This window comes from Copadichromis virginalis, linkage group LG13, assembly GCF_057382275.1.
Source record: "Copadichromis virginalis isolate Kocher_CV1m ecotype Utaka linkage group LG13, C_Virginalis_male_GT1.1, whole genome shotgun sequence".
Taxonomy (NCBI): domain Eukaryota; kingdom Metazoa; phylum Chordata; class Actinopteri; order Cichliformes; family Cichlidae; genus Copadichromis; species Copadichromis virginalis.
The window spans coordinates 17720262-17738688 of NC_140630.1; the positions used below are offsets into that span (position 1 = coordinate 17720262).

General features: G+C 41.0%; 1 protein-coding gene and 1 non-coding gene across 2 annotated transcripts; both read right to left on the bottom strand.

The window, feature by feature from the left end:
- Nucleotides 1–996: 996 nt before the first annotated feature.
- ccar1 (cell division cycle and apoptosis regulator 1) lies at nt 997–18393 on the bottom strand. The gene is made up of 26 exons (XM_085477687.1): nt 18332–18393; nt 17037–17197; nt 16768–16943; nt 16530–16655; nt 15978–16010; nt 15320–15516; nt 14938–15064; nt 14274–14393; nt 13499–13691; nt 13195–13339; nt 12926–13078; nt 12577–12802; nt 11830–11943; nt 10715–10881; nt 9619–9829; nt 8310–8393; nt 8035–8223; nt 7741–7932; nt 7386–7616; nt 7177–7306; nt 6972–7060; nt 6741–6881; nt 6486–6606; nt 6186–6368; nt 4875–5080; nt 997–2013 (listed from the first exon to the last, which is right to left on the bottom strand). Exons 2-26 carry the CDS (start codon nt 17146–17148, stop codon nt 1936–1938), a joined length of 3744 nt encoding a protein of 1247 aa, XP_085333813.1. The 5' UTR covers nt 17149–17197; nt 18332–18393; the 3' UTR covers nt 997–1935.
- Nucleotides 11733–11797, bottom strand: LOC146695485 (small nucleolar RNA SNORD98). The gene has a single exon (XR_014923762.1). It is a non-coding gene; the product is annotated as a small nucleolar RNA SNORD98 (small nucleolar RNA).
- Nucleotides 18394–18427: the final 34 nt, after the last annotated feature.

Sequence of the window (18427 nt, forward strand, 5' to 3'; positions counted from 1 at the left end):
AAACACCCGTTGTGGGGGAAAAAATGTAACACTTGGCTTGTCTCATATATATATTTGCAATTACTCTCGAGTTTTTGGATATAACATAAATTTCAATGTAATATTACTGTACTATTACTGTTACTGTTGATGCAAGAGAATTAGTTTGCTGTTATGTGGACAACACTGTAATTAAGTAGTAGTAACTTCCCATTTCAAAACCATTACCCGCTTGTTTTAACCTTATTACACCACCATTACTGCATTATTACTGAGCTTGAACAGAAACTGCTACCAAAAAACAAAATCTTTTAAACTTCATAAAATCATCACACCAGAGTAATTATCAGAGATCTTTGAAATCTGATAAGGGAATTGTATGCATTGTTTTAAGAAAATCAGAAAGTTTAACAACCATTTGACCTGAATGAATCAGAGTGGCAGCATCTACCTACTCGGTTGTGTTTACTCCTCCAGAAAAAGCTCTGTCTAAACAGGAAAAGCTTCCTGGTGCTGAGGATATAAATGGAACTATCACCTTGGCTCCTGCAACTAACATGTTTCTCAGCTTCTTATGGATGATGACATGGATTTCATAAAATAGTTATTTTGTAAATTATGAGTCATTTTTTTCTCTCTATCCTTTGTTGTGAGGGAACTGCGGTCAACGGGTGTATCACAGATTGTTAAAACTGCACTGCTGGCATGGTTGTATTTAATTTTATGTCTTAAAAATGCTTAGAAAGTTGTCTAACATGTATCTAACTAATCTACGAGTTGGACTAAACCTGGTTTAATCCCTCAAATCAATCTAGTTTCCAGGAGCTACAACTCTACTGCCATCTGCTGGTCAGCAGTGTAACACTGCAACCCACACAGCAGCTGCTCTATTAAGTTTTCATCTCTTTCAGTGTGCTCTTATCTTTGCAAATAAACAAATAACATTTTTTTCTATAAAGACAAGTCAAAATACCTGCTGTGACACAAACAGTGGGGAAAAGAAATGCAGACACACGGTAGTGTTAAAATGGACCACTTTACTCTTGCACAAGACATCCATAGAGCGCATTTTCAATATAAAAATAAAATCGCCTGCTTTGGAGCACATTTAAAACGCAACTGTGCCTCTTGTTAAGAACCCAAACCAATGCACACAATTTAGAGATGGATCTCAAGTGTTCATTCCTTCAGCAGAACACACATTCATTAAGCTTAACTTTTGGTTCATGTGTTAGTTTCCTTTAGCAGAAAACACGACAAACGCTGGTCACAGTAAAACATGAAAGTGGCAGCGCAGAAGTTGGTGGATACAATGAGACAGGAAAAAAAAGTCCATGACAGGCAGGAACCATGCATAGCCGTGTGTGTGTGGGGGAAAAAAAAAATCCTGCAGAAACCTGTTAAACCAGCCAAAGAATAGGGCTACAAACCGAGCAGTGCTGTGAGAAATAAAGAGGGGCTGGTTAAGGAAGTGCTTCTGTCTGAAGCACACGGGAACACTCCAACACTTCCTTCCATCCAAAATTAGCTTCTTTTAAATATTTTATGAATACTCTCGCACATAAATAGCATCATTATTGCTTATTAGAGAAAAAAAAAAAAAAACAAGACTCAAGTAACACTCACACACAGGCCTGCATTTAAATCTACAGAGTGGCACGTGAGCGGCCTTAGCAAAGCAAACGCGATGGCAAAAAGATGCTAGCAACTCAACTCACTTTGAAAATAAGCGCTTCAAAGCTTTGTCATTGTTAAAATGACTCTAAGTAAGAAAAGTAACTCCTCAGAAACAGAGGAGGTGGTCAAATTATTACAAGGGAACTAATTCATTAAATTAAACATACTTGGGAGACAACGGGTTCAAATATAACACAGTCAAATTACTCGTGTAGTGAATATTTACAGTTTAAGATGATCAGTACTGATCAGCTTCATTCCTTTGAAATCTGTCACTTATTAATCTGCGCCGTTCGTCTGGGATGTCCGACTGTGATCAGCGGCGACTTCGCTGCCAGGCTCATCTATGTCCTGATCCTGTAAAGGAAAAAGCAGTAAAGTGAATATGAGCTCATTTCCTCCATCGAGGTAAACAAACCCTTGTGTTGTCCTTGGGTCATTTGTCCTCTAAAGAAATGTGTTTTTTATTCATCAAATGGTCTGAAAATAACAGAAGTTATTCATTACTATGCTACGCATGATTGGAATAAATTTTAAGTAATTTGATTTATTTATGGGGTTTTTAATCGGATTTTATAACACCTGTGGTCCTCGTGGACAAAAATGACCTCAAAGTACAAAGTGTTGCAAGGGGCCATATTTTCACACCATACTGCTTTCAAACATCTTGGATCACTGATGTGTGGGGTCAAGCACTGGTCATAACAACCACAACAACGACAGCAGGCAGCACAATTAGGAGACAAGTGCTCTATATTCAATTAAATTGTATTTATACAGCGGAAAATCACAACAACAGTCGCATCAAGGTGCTTCATATTGTAAGGTAGACCCTACAATAATACATACACAAAGTATGCTCACTTTTTTTTTTTAACCATGTTGTGTAAAGCAATGACCAGTAGAACAAAGCATATATTGTCCTCTAGTATAATGAGGAGGAAGAATCAATGTTCATGAAGATCTTAGAAGATAAAGAAAATATTGTCAATATTTAGATCACGTGCCACCCTTTCTCTGAAAAAGCACATCAGCCACCTGCAGAAGTGGAAGAAGGCTATGAAGTGAAGAAAAGTGATGAAGAATCTGAACTATGTTCAAGTAGGTTCTCAGGCATCCAGGACATGGTAGTCTGAGGAGCTTGGAAAGAAAGTGACTGGGCTTCTTGAAGTTTCAGAATGTGAAACTGAAATAGAAGATGTGTCAGAGGACTGCACATCTTCCATTTCAATTATGATGAAGACAAAGAATCAAGCAGGAAAGAGGAATCAGCTGAGACAGAGGAATATTTACAGTAACGTGAGGAAACACTGATCTGGTCTTCTATCCTTCCCAGTGACAGACGATGCCTGACTCTCTCATGTGCCTCAGAGAAAGACAATCTATCACGGTCCAAGCACATATGCCAGGTCCCATACTCCTTCAGTGGCTTTTCTACTCGAGTACTGAAAGCATTATACACAGTGTATTCTGCTTGTATTCTGCTTTTTAACATTCACATGCTGATGGATGCATCAGAGACCAAGTTGGGGTTCAGTAACTTGTCCAAGGACACCTTGGTAAGAACTCCAGACTAGAGCACACAGAGATTGAACCAACAACCATCCAATTAGCAGATGACCTGCTCTACAGCCAACTCAATGACGAACAAGGAGGAACAACGAGAGAGGAAGAAAAATGGACCGAATGCAGCTGTAGGCATATGTGGGTGTGTTGATTCTTACTGCCGTGCATCCAGTAGAGTCGCTACGGCCAGTTTATGACATCCTGAGTCTGGTAGAGAAGTTTTAAAAGTGACACAAGATTAATCCATAGAAGCACAAAAGTGATATCATTTCATGATAAAGACACAATAGATGATCGTCGTTCATGACACAAACGTGCTCCCATTTGAGGTGTATGGAACAAGTGGGTGTTTCTCCTGCTGTGATGTAAGGTCCTGGTACTGATATGACTGTATGAGCACCAAGTCCCCTTCAGAGGACTCTGTCCATTCCAACAGAACACCCAAGTAAACCAGGGAACTATGAGATAAAAAAACATGGGCAGTATGTGATGCAGGTCCAGCTGTACATGGAACATGCTAGTGTGCGATGGCAAACCGTCTGTCCTGCAGTCAGGGCACGCAAGTTGTCCCTAACATTGCAGAAGGTTTCCAAAAGAAAACAATCACCTGTAACAACTTGTTTACTGTATATGACCCTTGGCCTGCAACTGCAGAAAAGAAAGCTGTCCATGATGGGACCAGTGCAGAGGAATAAACCTGAGCTTCCTCCTGCTCTTGTGTCAAATATGGACACGCCTTTGTTCTCATGAAAGTTTGCCTTCACTCAGACCCATGCGCTAGTGTTCCTACCATGCCAAAATATAGAAAACTGTCAGGCAATGAGTTGGAATAAAGTTGAATAAAACCTTGAAACACAGAGATGGAGGATATTTTATACTTGTTGCTTTATAAACAGTCAAAGCAAACGGGGTCATTTTTGAGCCCAGAGGACAACAGATGTGATTATTTGCTGCCAGTAAAAAACTTGTAGTTTAAAAACAGCTTTCTAAATTAACTTTGACATAAACCCGTCTGTGATAATCTGTTAAAACAACCAACTCTGGTTGTGAAACGATAATCACGATAACTGATCATTTGATTAATTTTTTTACCCGAAAACAAAGAAACATTTCGTATAAATGAGGTTTTATCAGACATAAATTTGAAATGGAATAAAGAAATAGTGTCAAAATGTTTGAATTAAGTTTTAAATAAAAGTGGGGGAAAAATCCACTTCATGTTAATTAAGTATCAATCAAACCAGATGGGGCCATTTTTGACCCCTGAGGACCACAGGTGTGACTACGTGCTGCCATTTAAAAATTTTAAGTGGTTCAAAAAAAAAAAACAAACTTTCTTACTAAAGTTCAACATACAGCACTCTGTAGTTAGTCAGATAGTCAAAATTATCTAAACGTTTAAATAGTTTATTGTCTTGTTTTATTTTCGCTCAAAAACAGAGTGTACTTTATCTAACAAGGTCTGGTGGCCCTAAAATGTAGGGTCAATTTTGTGTTAGTGTTGGTCTTAAGTAAAACTAAGATGCAACACTGAAAAGATTGACAATTTATACTTTAAAAAAAAACACTCAAATGAAGTGGGGACATTTTTGACCCCTGAGGACCACAGGTGTATGGAAATCAGGAGGACATTATGATTAAACATGCTGCACCTTCTTCAGCACTTCCAGCACTCCTTTCACAGTGGACATCAGTGAGTTTGCTGATTTGCTCAGGAGCTCGCGGTAGACTTTCTTCTCTTCCTCCACGGTCTTCAGAGTCTGCTCGGTTTGGCTCAGAGTGCTTTTCACCTCCTCCAGCTCCCTCGACAAAGATTTGTTGGCTTGATCCAGCTGAGCTTTAACCTTTGCGTCTTCGTCTGCGATAAAGAATCAACACCAAGTCAGGATCACAGAGACAGCAGGTCAGTGGGCAAACGCTGGTCACAGTAAAACATGAAATCAGAACTGGAAACAGCAGCGTATCCCACTGAAGTCTGTAAAAACTAGCCACTTTATTAGGTACACCTGTCCAACTGCTCATTAACACAAATATCTAATCAGCCAGTTACATGTTAGCAACAAGGTCAAGATGACCTGCAGAAGTATTTCAGAAAGTGCTGATCTACTGGGATTGTCACACACCAAAACAACTCCTTACAGCCAACGAATGTAACCTAACATTAGCAAGGTGTACCTAATAAAACGTCCAATCATCGTAACTATACACTACATTTAACTGCCTCTCAAATTAGTCCACCATCTTGGTGACAAAGGTCTGTGCTGTCAGTTTGTGATTAACAAACGATTGTTATACAATATGTGCACAGCTGGTCAGTAACCTCTCATTAATGTTTTATGAATGCCTGTGTTTTAGTATTTCTTCCATGTCAGTGTAATCATAAGCAACCAATGTGGCGGTATCCTCGCAACAGCAAAGAAACAGCTCAGTCGTGGACATTGTGGACTGGCAGTAAACATCAGCGTCTATAAATGCCAACATTAAACATTCACAAACATGTGGTAAGGGCAAAATATGGGGTAAGGGCAGTAGGAAGACTCCTCTCCTGTAGATTAATAATATGTTACATATGCTCTAACTTGTTTACACTCCTGCACGTATACTGTAGCGAAGCCATGTAAATCTGTCTGTTCTCTGCTAGGAAAATAAGGTTCAGTCCTACACTGCCTGCCTTTTCTTTGAAGACTGTGTTTGTGTTTATGTTACAGTCAAACTTTTAACTAATTTCCAGTTTCCAGTTTGAATTTACAATAAACTCAGTTTTGCAGACTCCTCTTTGCCATCCAACATACAATGTCCCAGTTCACGTTTCACCAGACATCACAGAAGGATGGTCCGGAGAATGAAGTGAGACTGAGCTTCTCTGTAGCAATGCTCAAATTGAGCCAGATCATTGTCCCGAGGGACTACTGACACAGAGTGTAGCTTGCAGTTTAGGACATATAATGCAATCCAAAACGTACCCATTTTAGCATCCTGCAACATAAGCTTCTGCTCTATTTCCTCTCTCGCCTTCTCACTCTTCTCTAGCTTCTGCATCATGCTGCCGATGTCAACCATAGCTCCGTTATACACGATCAGGTTACCAGACTCGCTGGCCTCTGACTGAGCACGAGTTTTAGAAGCAGGAAGCAGTCCTCGGTTACCTTAAGAAAGGAAATGTGATACAAAATAAAGTCATTTGGCATCTGTCGCTCTATCCTGCTTAAAAGAAATTTATGGAAAATTAAAGGACACACTAATAGAAATATCTTCAGGCTTACCTGTGAGATTTTCAATCTGGGCTTCATTGAAAGAAGGAATGGGTTCATCTTTTCCCCTGTCTGTCAGTTTTCGGTAGTAACACGATTCTCTGACAACAGGTTTGTTCAAAAGCTTCTTTATCTGAAAACAGAAATCAACAAGACAGATTTACTGAGCTGTAAGGCTGACGGTACGTGTCTTAAAGCAAAGTGAAAAAGAAGGTCTGACAGGGTAAGAATCACAGAACCAGAAAGACCATGTGCTTGTGTTTTCACCTGAGCACGAGAGAGATGCAGTCCCAGTGTGTACAAGATCTCCTCCAGGTCTCTCTCAAGTAAATAGCCACAGTGGCTCTGATCGAAGTAGACAAACGCCATCAGCAGCTCCCTGTTGTGCGTGATCATCTGTTTCCTTTCCTAGTGTAACGACAACCACGCTCATTAAAAAACAACTTTCTGAACAACATCTACACCTCACCAACGTGTCTATAACAACATAGAGCCAACCTTATCTTTGGAGGACCTCTCTTTCGATGATTTTCGGTCATCTTTGCGGTCTTTTCTGTCTCTGTCAGTGGAGTCGTCATCATCTTTGTCTAATAAACAATCAGAAATATTATTTCTTAAAACCATTTTGTGTCTTTGTGAAAAGAAAATATCCCAAGTAGTACACAGTTCCAAATCATTCATTTAATCAAGAAGAGTATAGTACCATCATCCTCATCATCATCTGCATCTTCAGCCTCCATGGGATCATATTCTTCAGCATTGGCTGTGCTGCCATCATCTTCATTCTCCTCTTCATCTCGAGACTCCTCCTTTTTCACTGTCTTTTCTTCAGACTAATTAAAAAAAAATGACAATGACATAAAAACTCACATTTATCAGACAAACAGTAAAAACCTGAAAAGCTGCAGAAACCTTTTTCTTCTCTTCCTCATCGTCTTTGGTCTTCTTTGCTGTCGGTTCTTCGTTCTCTTCTTCTTTCTCCTTCTTCATTTCACGCTTTTCAGCCTCTTTCTTTTCAGCCTCTTTTTTGGCTTTCTTCTCCTTCTTCTCATCCTTGGTAGGAAGCGCAGCGAGGGCTTTATATATGCGGTAACCAAAATCTCTCTGCAGCATCTCATTAAAAAGCTCAGCAAACAGAGAAACCTGTACAGAAAGAAGACAGTATATTAAAAAAACCTGTAAAGAAAGCAAACACACACACACACACACACATCACATGTGTGTGTTTGCAGGTCTTTGTAACAAACCCCAGAGCATTAATTCTCACTTCAAATGAGTGCTCCTTGTTGTCTTCTAGTCTGTAGTCCAGTAACACACTCAGGGACATGACACTGCAGTCAAATTTGCCGTTCTTGGCTGCCCAGTTTGGGTGTACAAGGATGGTAGGCTCATCAGGAAGGATGTAGCGCCTTTCTCTCCGCTGGCGCTCAAGCTCCTCCTGCCTCTTCTTTTCCTCCTCCTGACAGACAAAAGTATCCATCAGGTGGAATTTAAAATTAACCTTAATTACTGAAAAGATTTTGTTATATATAAAAGGCTTAAAAAAAAAATGTATCTGTACCTCTCTGTCATCCTCAGTGCGTGCTGGTTCCTCTTCCTCCACATCCTTGGTCTCTACTTTCTCAGGCTCCTTGGACTCCTCTACCTGCTCCTCCACCTTTAGCTGTTTGGTGAGGCGAGCAATCAGCTGTGACTTTAACCCCTTAGAGCTTAGAGAGCGACAATCGAGCTCCCTGCGCAGGTCATTTACCTACAAGTGGAGAAAACAGACATGAAAAAGCAAGTTGAACATTTCTCGTCCTGGTCCCTACTCATACCTGCACCAGCTTTACGCACCTTCATTGATTTCGGGTCAAGTTTAGCCCAGTGAGTGGGAGTACTAACGTCCTTCGAATCATCGTCATCCTTCTCCTCTTCCTCCTTGACAGAAAATCATTAAGATAGAGACAGGCAGAGGGAGAGAAAGAGGTGGGATAACAAACAGTCAGCATAGCACTCATGGTCCTAGTGAGCTTTAAAGTTGATCCGTGCAAGAAGCAAGGCCTCATTTGTCTTTCATTCTCTTGTCCTAGTGAGCTCTCGACTGTGTTTAAGTCCACTGCTACTGAAGCGTACACAGGGAAGCTCTCTAGCTCTTATAAAAAAATAAATAAAATTAAATAAATAATAATAAAAAAACAACAGAAATGCTCCCCCCCAGCTGCCAATCAATCAATCTGTGGAACACAAAAAAGGTAAAAATCAATGAGAGGTGTGTCCAAAAGGTGTGTAGGTACATCAGGTGAATGAAGCTGGCCTCCAAACGGAGTGAGGATAGGCTGGCCCTACCATGCTCTATGACTGGGGTATTGCCATTTATGGGTTTTATACACCTACGTCAGATAGGAGCCATGTGTCCTTCTGTCCAACCAACTGCCCTGGAAAAACCAAATTCTACATATAGTCCAAATGAAAGTGTAGAATCCAACAACAAGAACAGACAAGAAGCAGGACTTAGGGGAGGTTCTCTTTTCGAAGTCAGACGATATCAAATTGATGTGAAAAATCATATAGAAATACACATTTCTCTACAACAAACACATTATGTGAGCGCAACTGACTCCACAGATTCCAGTACGTTTGTAAATGATGGGTCCCAGTGTTAACAATTGATCACTGGTTCAAATTTAAACTCATTCTCAATCAATCTGCAAGCAGATGCCTTTTTATAATAATGCAAAACAAATGCCAACATTAACATAAAATACTGAACAAGATTAGCACCCAATTTTGTGGTGTTTAAGCAACTGGAAGCTGTTTTACCATTTGCGACCGGGGCCTACACAACACAACCTAGTCTCACTGCTTCCACTGTGTGTGTCTGCTGGATGTGAGGGAAGGTGGGAGTGCTGATGGAGGAATGGAGGAGTTGGAGCAGAGGAAAAGGGGACAGGTGGAGGAATAAACAGAAGAAACCTAGGTGAGGTTTGGTGGAGCCGTAATATGCCTGGGTTCGTATCTGTGTGCGTGCAAGGTGAGGTGTGCTTTGTATTTTGTGTGTGTGTGTGTGTGTCTGGGGTTTTTTGTTTTTTGTTTGTTTTTTTGTAAGTCCTGTGCCTTCCTGTGAGAAGCGGAAATGAGAAGAGAGGGATTAGCGGTTCAGTGCCTGTTCTCCATCTGCCTCCTTTCGCTCGGCCGACAGCTTCTCAGCCAGCTGCTCCCGGAGTCGCCGTGACAGCACCTCCCACTCTGAGCGGGTAGGAAGACAATGCCAAACATCCGGAAGAAACAAAACCACTGTCTCCACATGAGCAGGGACTGTCCGCCCCTTGTGTGTCTCCTCTGGCCGATGATAGCGAATCTCTGCAAAACGATACCTGTCGCAAAGGAAGAAGGTGCATTGGAAAGAAACATTCTGGTCAGGGCACAGTATAAAAGGCAAGCCTTGCTATTGGGCGAGCCTTCTACAGCTACTCCCTCCCATCAGGTCACTCAATGATCGTACAGGTCATTACAGTGACCCTTCTCCCACACAACACACAGCATAGACAAATGGACCCAGTCTGCAGCTCTCCGACTGTTGGCACAGGTTATGGCAGCCATTTTGAAAAAGTTGACAGACAATCACAGGAAAATAAAAAATTTAAAAAAAATTAATAATCACACCCCCAAAATTCATCCCCATTATAGCTTCAGCCAATTATGGATGAGTACTCTGCATTTGCCCTAGGATGCACTTGACGTACTACATTAGGGTTGTGTGAAGAGAGACAGAATCAACAGGACAGTGAAAGCCAGTTAAATATGTAAGATATTTAACAGAGAGAATAGAAAAAGAAAAGAAAAGAAAAACAAAACAAAAAGTAATGGCAGTGTCTTCTGGTCCAGGCTACTGCTTCCAGCCACCAAGTCCATGCGTTTGGTTTTTCATCACAATGAAATGTGTGTATATGAATAAGAGTGTGTGACAGAAAGAGAGAGCCAAGACTACAACACACAAAAGGCCAAAAAAAACGACATTACACAACACAAAAAATTAAATAGTAAATAATAGATTGCAAATTAACAGCACAATAATCATTAATATAACAAAAATGAAAACAAAACAGAACACCACACTCTACATGTCCAGGAAAGATTTAGTATCGAGGTAGCATAAAGATGCAGTACATTACAGATAATTTAGGATTTTAGTTACAACGTTAAGAATTATAACACAACCAGTGAGAACAATAAATACTGATGAGAGTAGCGGAGCTTACCACTGAGTGCACAGACTAAGGTCTATGCCTGTGAGGGCCTTGCAACAGCGTATCGCTGTCTTAATAAGGACTGATGGATCCTTTTCTGGGTCCGCTCCATCCAGAGATGGAGACCAGTGACCACCAATGGCCATGGCCTCATCTTTACCTCTCATGCCCACCAAAAACTGAAGGAGAAAAAGACAGGTGCAAGGAGAGCCACAGAGTACAGGTTAGATGGAAATGGGGAATGGGAATATGGGAAACAAAGGTGCGGAGAGTGGAAAGAGCAAAGAGAATAGAGACAAAAACAGAAAAGCGTCAGCAGTATGTCCAAATAATCACACGTCTAATAAATTTGTGCAATATTCTCATTTTCTGACCTTTCCTCTTGCAGACACAGAGGATGCTTCAAACATAACACAGAAATGTAAATGCCAGAATGAATTCCCCCTGCAGGTCGCCCCCTTTCTCTCTCTCTCTCTCTCTCTCTCACTCACACACACACACACACACACACACACACACACCTCTGCAAATCTCCAGACATAAGATGCAACCCCCGTTTTACAGCATCATGGCCTGAAGTTGTCATTCATACAGTGAGCGATATTCAGGTTAGCACTGGTCTATTAATCTTTCAATATTACTGGCCCACAATAGCAACTATGTTATCAGATGCAAACCCAACAAGCTGTCAGTGTAACTGTTCTCCAGAGATGGCGGCTAATGTGCGTGACTGTAGTTCCACAAGCTTTGTAGGAATTCTGATGCTGATGATCCGCCCTCCAAAAAATGTAGCTAATTTTCCCACTGAAGCAGCCTGTTGGTTCTTGGTGGCACACTGAAAAGCCATCAAGGCAGACTTGGAGCAAGAAAAGAAACTTACTGTCAACTCTATTTGTCACTGTAAAGTGAGCTCTGACAATAAAAATCTATCTCTGATCTCACTGTTGTTTGTACTATACAGCATTAGAAATAGCTTTCAGGGAAAGGTGAAACAAATAATACACCACAGGTAAATTAACACAAGGGAGCTGACATCAGTTTATAGCTTTCCACACTGAGTATTCAGCAATGGAATAGGATTACTACATCATCGTCAGCTCCTGTGCATTCTAAAGGGTTTGACATACCTTAATCAGTCTAGCAGGATGCTGGAAGGAGTCTCTGACTTCCTGTGGGTCCTCTGCCAGAGCACAGGACTTATGATAGAGCTCCTCTATACTGGGGTTAGCCAGCAGCATCACCTGAAAAATGGAAGAGGCCACATTAAAGTTATAATCCTTTCTATACTATTTAAGTCAAATGCCATGTTTTACACAATTTATGGTCTGCATTCCCTTTGTATAAAATGTCAGAGTTCAGTCAGTAATTATGCCTCTTCATCACTGCTTTGTCTCACTAATGCGTTCCTATGAAAATACACGTCTTCATTCGGAGGCTCTTATGATGGCAGCTGTTACTATTCACACTCTTTACACTGTGTCAGAGGTGTACAAAGATACTACAAATACCAACATAACATTTCCTACTATAGAGGGTTAACAGTCACAGTCAAGGATTAGTTGAAAAGCTGTGGGTGATGGCTTGCACACCTCTAGCTGCCATTTAGCATTACCAGCTTTAACAGAATGAATGGTATATGAAGCCTTTTTGGCTGTAGGGTATGTACCTCTGTAAGCACCTAAAGATGACATATGCACAGCTCAAACATGACAACTATATACAAGCCTATCATTTTCTGATTTACTTTCACTTTAATGCTGCAGTGCTATGATATACACACTGCAGTTAAAGCTGATTACTGTTAAGTTTATTATTTGAAAAGTTTTTTTACATTACTTATATTGTTGCAACTTATTTAGCACTGGCAGTCGTACCTTAGCACTGTAGGTATGGTTGGCGTCAGGAGGGTCCAGCACAGCCGTGTTCTTGACTAGAGGATCCACCTCTTTGTGCAAAATGTGGAAGTTACAAGCGTTACTAAACTGGAAGGGTCGCGTAAAAGGGAAGGCATCCACCCAGGTGAAGACAGCATCAAAGAAGTCACTGGGAATGTAGAGGCTCTGGTAGCGCCTCCTCAGCTCCATCATGTCACAGCTGGAGCTGCAGAACACAAGAAGGCTTTCAGATTTCAAACTGGGGCGCCACATCCTGCTGTACAGTATTATGCTAACATGTGGCATATCTAGGATGATGTGTTTTTAACAAAGGAAACAATATACATACCCATCTAAGCTGAACTTGGAAAACTGGACAGTGTAGCGAGGTACAACTCTGCGAGGCCGTCTTGGGGAGCGGTCACGTCGCGGTGAACGGTCTCTGGAACGTTTGCGTGTGGGTGACCGTTCTCTTGATCGCCTGCGCTCACGGTCTCTGTCTCTGTTAAAGAATCAATTTTTTAAAAACTTAATGACTTATTACTTCTAATGAACAGGAGGATGAAATGGATGTGGAATAGGTGTATGATGTAGTAATTATATGGTCTGCCATCTCACCTGCGTTCTTCTTTAGTCCTGAGGATGAGCTCAGGGCCTCGATCGCTGCGAGTGGGGAAACGAGGCGGAGGCTCAATTCTTCGGACAGGCTGCGGCTGTGCCATCATTCTCACTGGGGGCTGGAGGAGACCCCCGGGAAACACTTCTGGCAATGACAAGAATGCAAACCACTTCCTTACTACACATACTATTCTGTGTTCAAAGGTGGTACCAAAACAGCAGCACAAATAACACTCATCATTACTAGTTGTTCAGACTGCTTTACAAGGAAACGCTAGATAAATGCCACTGACAAGTACTGTACCTTTGGGCGGAGGCTGTGGCAGCAGAGGCTGAGGAGGGTTTTGGAGAAGAGGGGCAAGAGAAGCAGCAGACAGCTGTGCCTGCAGAAGAGACGGAGGGGGAGCCTGGGCTGGAACACTGAATGTGGTCGGGGGAGGTAGTGACTGCAGCATGGTGGGGGCTGCCTTCATCATGCTCGAAGCTTGAGGCTGGTTCTACATAAAAAGTAACAAAGAAAAAGGAGGTTAAAAAAAATCTTTAAATGCAGACATGAAACGATCAATAACATGCCAGCTGTGCAACAAATAAAATCTTGGTCAGCACCTGCTTAGAAGAAGGTCTGAATATGTTTAAATCAAAGACTTGTAGAAATCTCAACAGGGGTTTCCTTAAAGGTTGTCCTAATCAAAGGAAAGCTGACGTGCAGCTTTGATCTCAAAGTTATTTCAGTTAACCTGCTAAAAGTAATACAGCAGGTTCTGACTTGTTTAAAGGAAAAACCTTTTGATAAGAAATATATGAGGCCCTGTTTACTGTCAGTTTAAGAGACATCTCTGATGTACAGCTTTATACTGTCAGAAAATCATGATGCTTTCTCACGTTAAAAGACAATGATTAGTATAATAATATTTGTCATCAAGAAGCGTATTTGTAAAGACATTTAATATACTTAGTGAGCAGCCAGGTTTGGCATTTTGCTCACCACTTTCAAAGTAAAAAAACAAAAAAAACAAAAATGAAAAAACAAGCCAAGAGAAAGAACACAAAAAGTCTGTGATTCACATCTAAGGGGTTACATTTTGTCTGTTGTCCGCAGTGGTGTGCATGTCCGAGTAGCGCAGCTGCATCCCTGGCTCATTGTAAAGGCTGCCGAGCTGTGGGGAAGCTTGAGGTAAAGGCTGAGGCTGCTGCTGATGCTAGGAGGGATGGAAAACACAACAGTTAAAAAAAAGAAAGAAAGCAGGACTAAGATTTTTTTTTTGAAAAGGAAAAATAAAATAAATAAACACTCATAGCAAGACTAGAAAGTCTGAGCACATTTGTTGTAATTGGAAGTAACCCCACCAGTTTCAGATGATGAGAACGTGTTTGCTGTGCATTAAGCGCTAAATTGCATTTAAACACTTTGCAACAGTGGGAGTTTATTCAAACATGAAAAACTGATATGATTTTTATTACAGTAAATAAGGACTTAAACACTAAAACCAGTAAAAGGTTTGTGTGCTTAACTTTATAATGAACTCCATGAAAACACTGGTGCTGATATAATTGTGATTATAATATGAAAAAAAGTAAAGTTCCTAATTCTCAGAATAAGGGACTGTATAAATACCTCTACATTTGAAATACAATGCGTTTGTGAAACTCCTTAAATTAAAGCTGAAAGTATGCATTTCAATACAATACAAAGCCACAAACTGTAATGCTGTGCTCCAAAATGCAACGTTTGAACATTCTCACCGACTGATTTGCTAGTTGAGGTAAAGTCTGGATGCGCTGGGCGTTCCACTTGAACGGCATATTCGGGTTGTACACAGCTTCCACTAGGACCCTGTCACCCACCTGGGGAGTCTTCCCCTTCACAGCACTATGAAATACAAATATATACAAAAACACATAAGAAAATCTGTTTGTAATGCTGTATCATTTTCAGATTCACAGAAGCAAACTTGTAGCTCTTTAAGTTATGGATGATAAATAAGGTCCTATGCAGGCTAACAATGGTGCAAGAAAAGGGATTGTATGTGCAATTTATACACTAAAAAACCTCTAGTGAAAGTGTTAATTTTATTAAACCACCAAGTAACAGAATCTGAGCGATGTTAGGACCACCCTTTTTCACCTTAACTGAAAGAAGACATCTTCATCTACAAAGCCAAACGTGTCATGCAGCTTATTGACGACACCAGTGAAGACTCGCTGCTTCTGAGGCTGCGTCTGCTGTTGGTGGCTTGAACGTGGTGTGGGATAAGACACAGTAATTTGGGCTGTCTGCTGTGGGTTAGACAGGCTCAGGCTCGTGGGCAGGGCGACAGGGGGCTGAGGGTCAGGAAAAGAAAGAAGAATCAAAACACTAAAATTACATTTTAGTGGTACATCTAAAATATACCAAGGGAGATCGCTTGATAGCTAACTTTTCTATTTCTATATGCATTAAACACAAAGCTTCAAGAAAAAGAACCTTAAAAATAATAATAAATAATAAGGAAATATGCTTTGATATGGTCATCTGGAAAAAAATTCAACCTAAATGATAGTTTGATTATTCAAATGCTCTGTGCAAACGTCCACAAAAAAACTGTAGTACTTGAAAAAGTGTGACAGTATGAGAGCAGACAGGGTGTAGCTGCTGCACCTCGTCTGGAGCAGCTGCCCTTGTCTGTGTCCACAACCGAGCATAATTGCCAGCTAACATGTAAACAGATAGGGCAGATAGACAACGAGATCTGTCCTATGTAGCAGCTTGAGTTTGTTTGAATATGTTTTTGTAAACACATTACCTGAGAAATGAGTGCCTGCTGAGGCTGTGGAAGCTGAATTAAGAAGAGAAAAAAAAAGTGAACTTTTTGTTGAAATGAAACAACAGATTTACACCCAAAGCAAAGACACATCTTGTGCTGTCATAATGCTCCCAACAGCTGTTTGCTCACTAACAGATTCTTACAACATAAATAATACGATCCATCTAGCGAAAGATGTAAACATGCTGTGCAGTCGTATCAAATTACAATTACCTTATTTACATATTTACATTACATTGTCTTGGGGAAAAAAATCGAAAAGTGGCTAAAAAAAATAGCAGAAATGGATTTTATGTTAATTTTAAAGATTTCAAAGTGATCTTACAAAACTTTAAGATTTAGCAAACTTATGGTCAGTTTCCAAACGACCGTTCAGTCTACTGTAACACATCATACGGTGATGCTATATAAAACAATCAGAGAAATCTAAATTTAAAGCACAATGTCAATAAGATTCTAAACTGAAAAGGATATTTTCCAATGTAAGGAAATAAGGTGTGACACAAATAAAAGTAAAGGCCGGCAAGATACCTGATGAGGTACATTGTACAGCTGCTGCTGGGGGGGTTGTTGGGGAGGTTGCTGCTGTTGTTGCTGCTGTTGTTGCTGCTGCTGTTGTTGTTGTTGATACTGCTGAAGCGCTGTATTGATTTGAGACTATGGACATTTAAAAAAAACAAAAGGGGGGCAGTAGCAAAGAGCGTCAAATGTGACCAGGGAAAAGACACACACGTCTTACTGTGCTTAGCATTACTCTTTTGTGACTGACCTGCTGTAATGCTGCTGCAGCGGCTGCTGCAGCTTGCTGTTGCAAAGCAGCAGTTTGCTGAGAAAGCTGATAGTTTGCAGCAGACTGGTTGCTGAGAGAGGCTGCAGCCAAGGCTGACTGCTGAGAGTAAACAGCAGGAGATGCTCCCAGAAGAGACGGCTGCTGCACTCCAAGAGCTGTGGGGGTGTGGGGTATAATGTGAAACGTGAGTGTAATTGCACCGCCGGGTAAAGTGCTAATGACATTTGATCTGATTTTGCTATACTCACAGTGCAGGCTGTTGAGGTCCAGAGACTGTCCTGTGTGGCCTGACTGGGACACTGCTGTGGCAGCAAACTGAGTCGCCCACGGCGGATTTTTCTGTCCCCCGAACTGGGCCATGACTCATTCAGATTAAGGGCAGCCTTTCTTCTCCAGGCCAATGCTATCACTATAAACATAAACCAAAAATCAGGAGTATTAGTAGCAATTTGATCACACGGTCATGACTCTAGAGGCAGAACTTGAACTTGCTTGAATGCCAGCAGCTACTCTTTAAGTGCCTATTGGAGTACCAGCTTGTGTTTTTGTGTGACACACTGCATGTGCAAGAGTAGATGTTACTTGTGGTGGATGTATAACAGTCAAAAGCCAGTCTGGCCTGGCTTTAACTTATGTCACCATTTACTTTGCAAAGCATGTTACACATAACAAGGGCAAGGCAAGGGTGCACAGAACAACAAATGAAGACTAAAACCACGTCCGGTGAAGCATTTTAACTCTGATAGGCCAATTTTTCCCTTCTATAAAAAAAAACAACTGACTTCTGTCTACAGAAAAGACATTTATCAGAACCTTACTCACAGCTCATGGTGATGATGTTGACGCTGAGTGCACTTGCCAAAATAATCTTCACATATGTAGTATACTATTTCTATGATAGTAAGGCAACACGAGGGAATCCAAAAAGAAAACTATACTAATTATTTAATGAGGTGGGAAAGAGTGTTCTCATAGTTATCTCCAGGACTCTTCAGATTAGCATATGCTGACACAGCAACCAAAACGGGCTCAAAGGCTGCCCAGCTAACGTTAGCTACTCACTGAGAGTATGCTAACGTGAGCAGCTAGGCTACTTAACGTTTCCGTTTGTCTAGTGAGCTAATGTTGTTATTGTTGAAGGTAACAACAAGCTGACTCGAGCTTTTGTAGCTACGTTAATTTTGCTTAGGCAGCACCTTTCAAAAGTCCCCAGTTTAACTGCAAATATATTAAAATGCAGCATGGCTACTGTACGACAGATACGATAGCAACACATATAGAGCTAACACGTAGCATTTTCGCATCGTTAGCTTTGTTGCCAGATTAGCCTCGTGCTAGATTTGTTGTCGAAAGCGAGGCCCGAATTAAGCTCGCAGGCTCTTGCAGTGAATAACCAGTCTTTTAAAAGCATAATAATACACAGCATAATGACGGCAGGCTCTCTCTTGCATGCAATTTAAGAGTGCACGTTACATTTACATTAAATATTTATAATTATTTAGGTAATAAAGATTTTCATTAAAACACTGTCAACAGTGCTTACCGTTGTCTCCCTGCACCGGTCTATTACGGATAGAGAACGCGCATGCGCAGAATGGAAACCCCATCCGCGCTCCACAGCCAGCAGACGGTAGACATA

What these genes read in the sequence shown, in the direction of transcription:
- ccar1 (XM_085477687.1), bottom strand. Translation starts at nt 17,148, where the DNA reads ATGGCCCAGTTCGGGGGACAGAAAAATCCGCCGTGGGCGACTCAGTTT. An exon ending in AGCAGGCACTCATTTCTCAG is followed by an intron (nt 15,517 to 15,977) that starts GTAATGTGTTTA and finishes CCTGACCCTCAG; the next exon opens with CCCCCTGTCGCCCTGCCCAC. An exon ending in GCACTGAGGATGACAGAGAG is followed by an intron (nt 7,933 to 8,034) that starts GTACAGATACAT and finishes TTTGTCTGTCAG; the next exon opens with GAGGAGGAAAAGAAGAGGCA.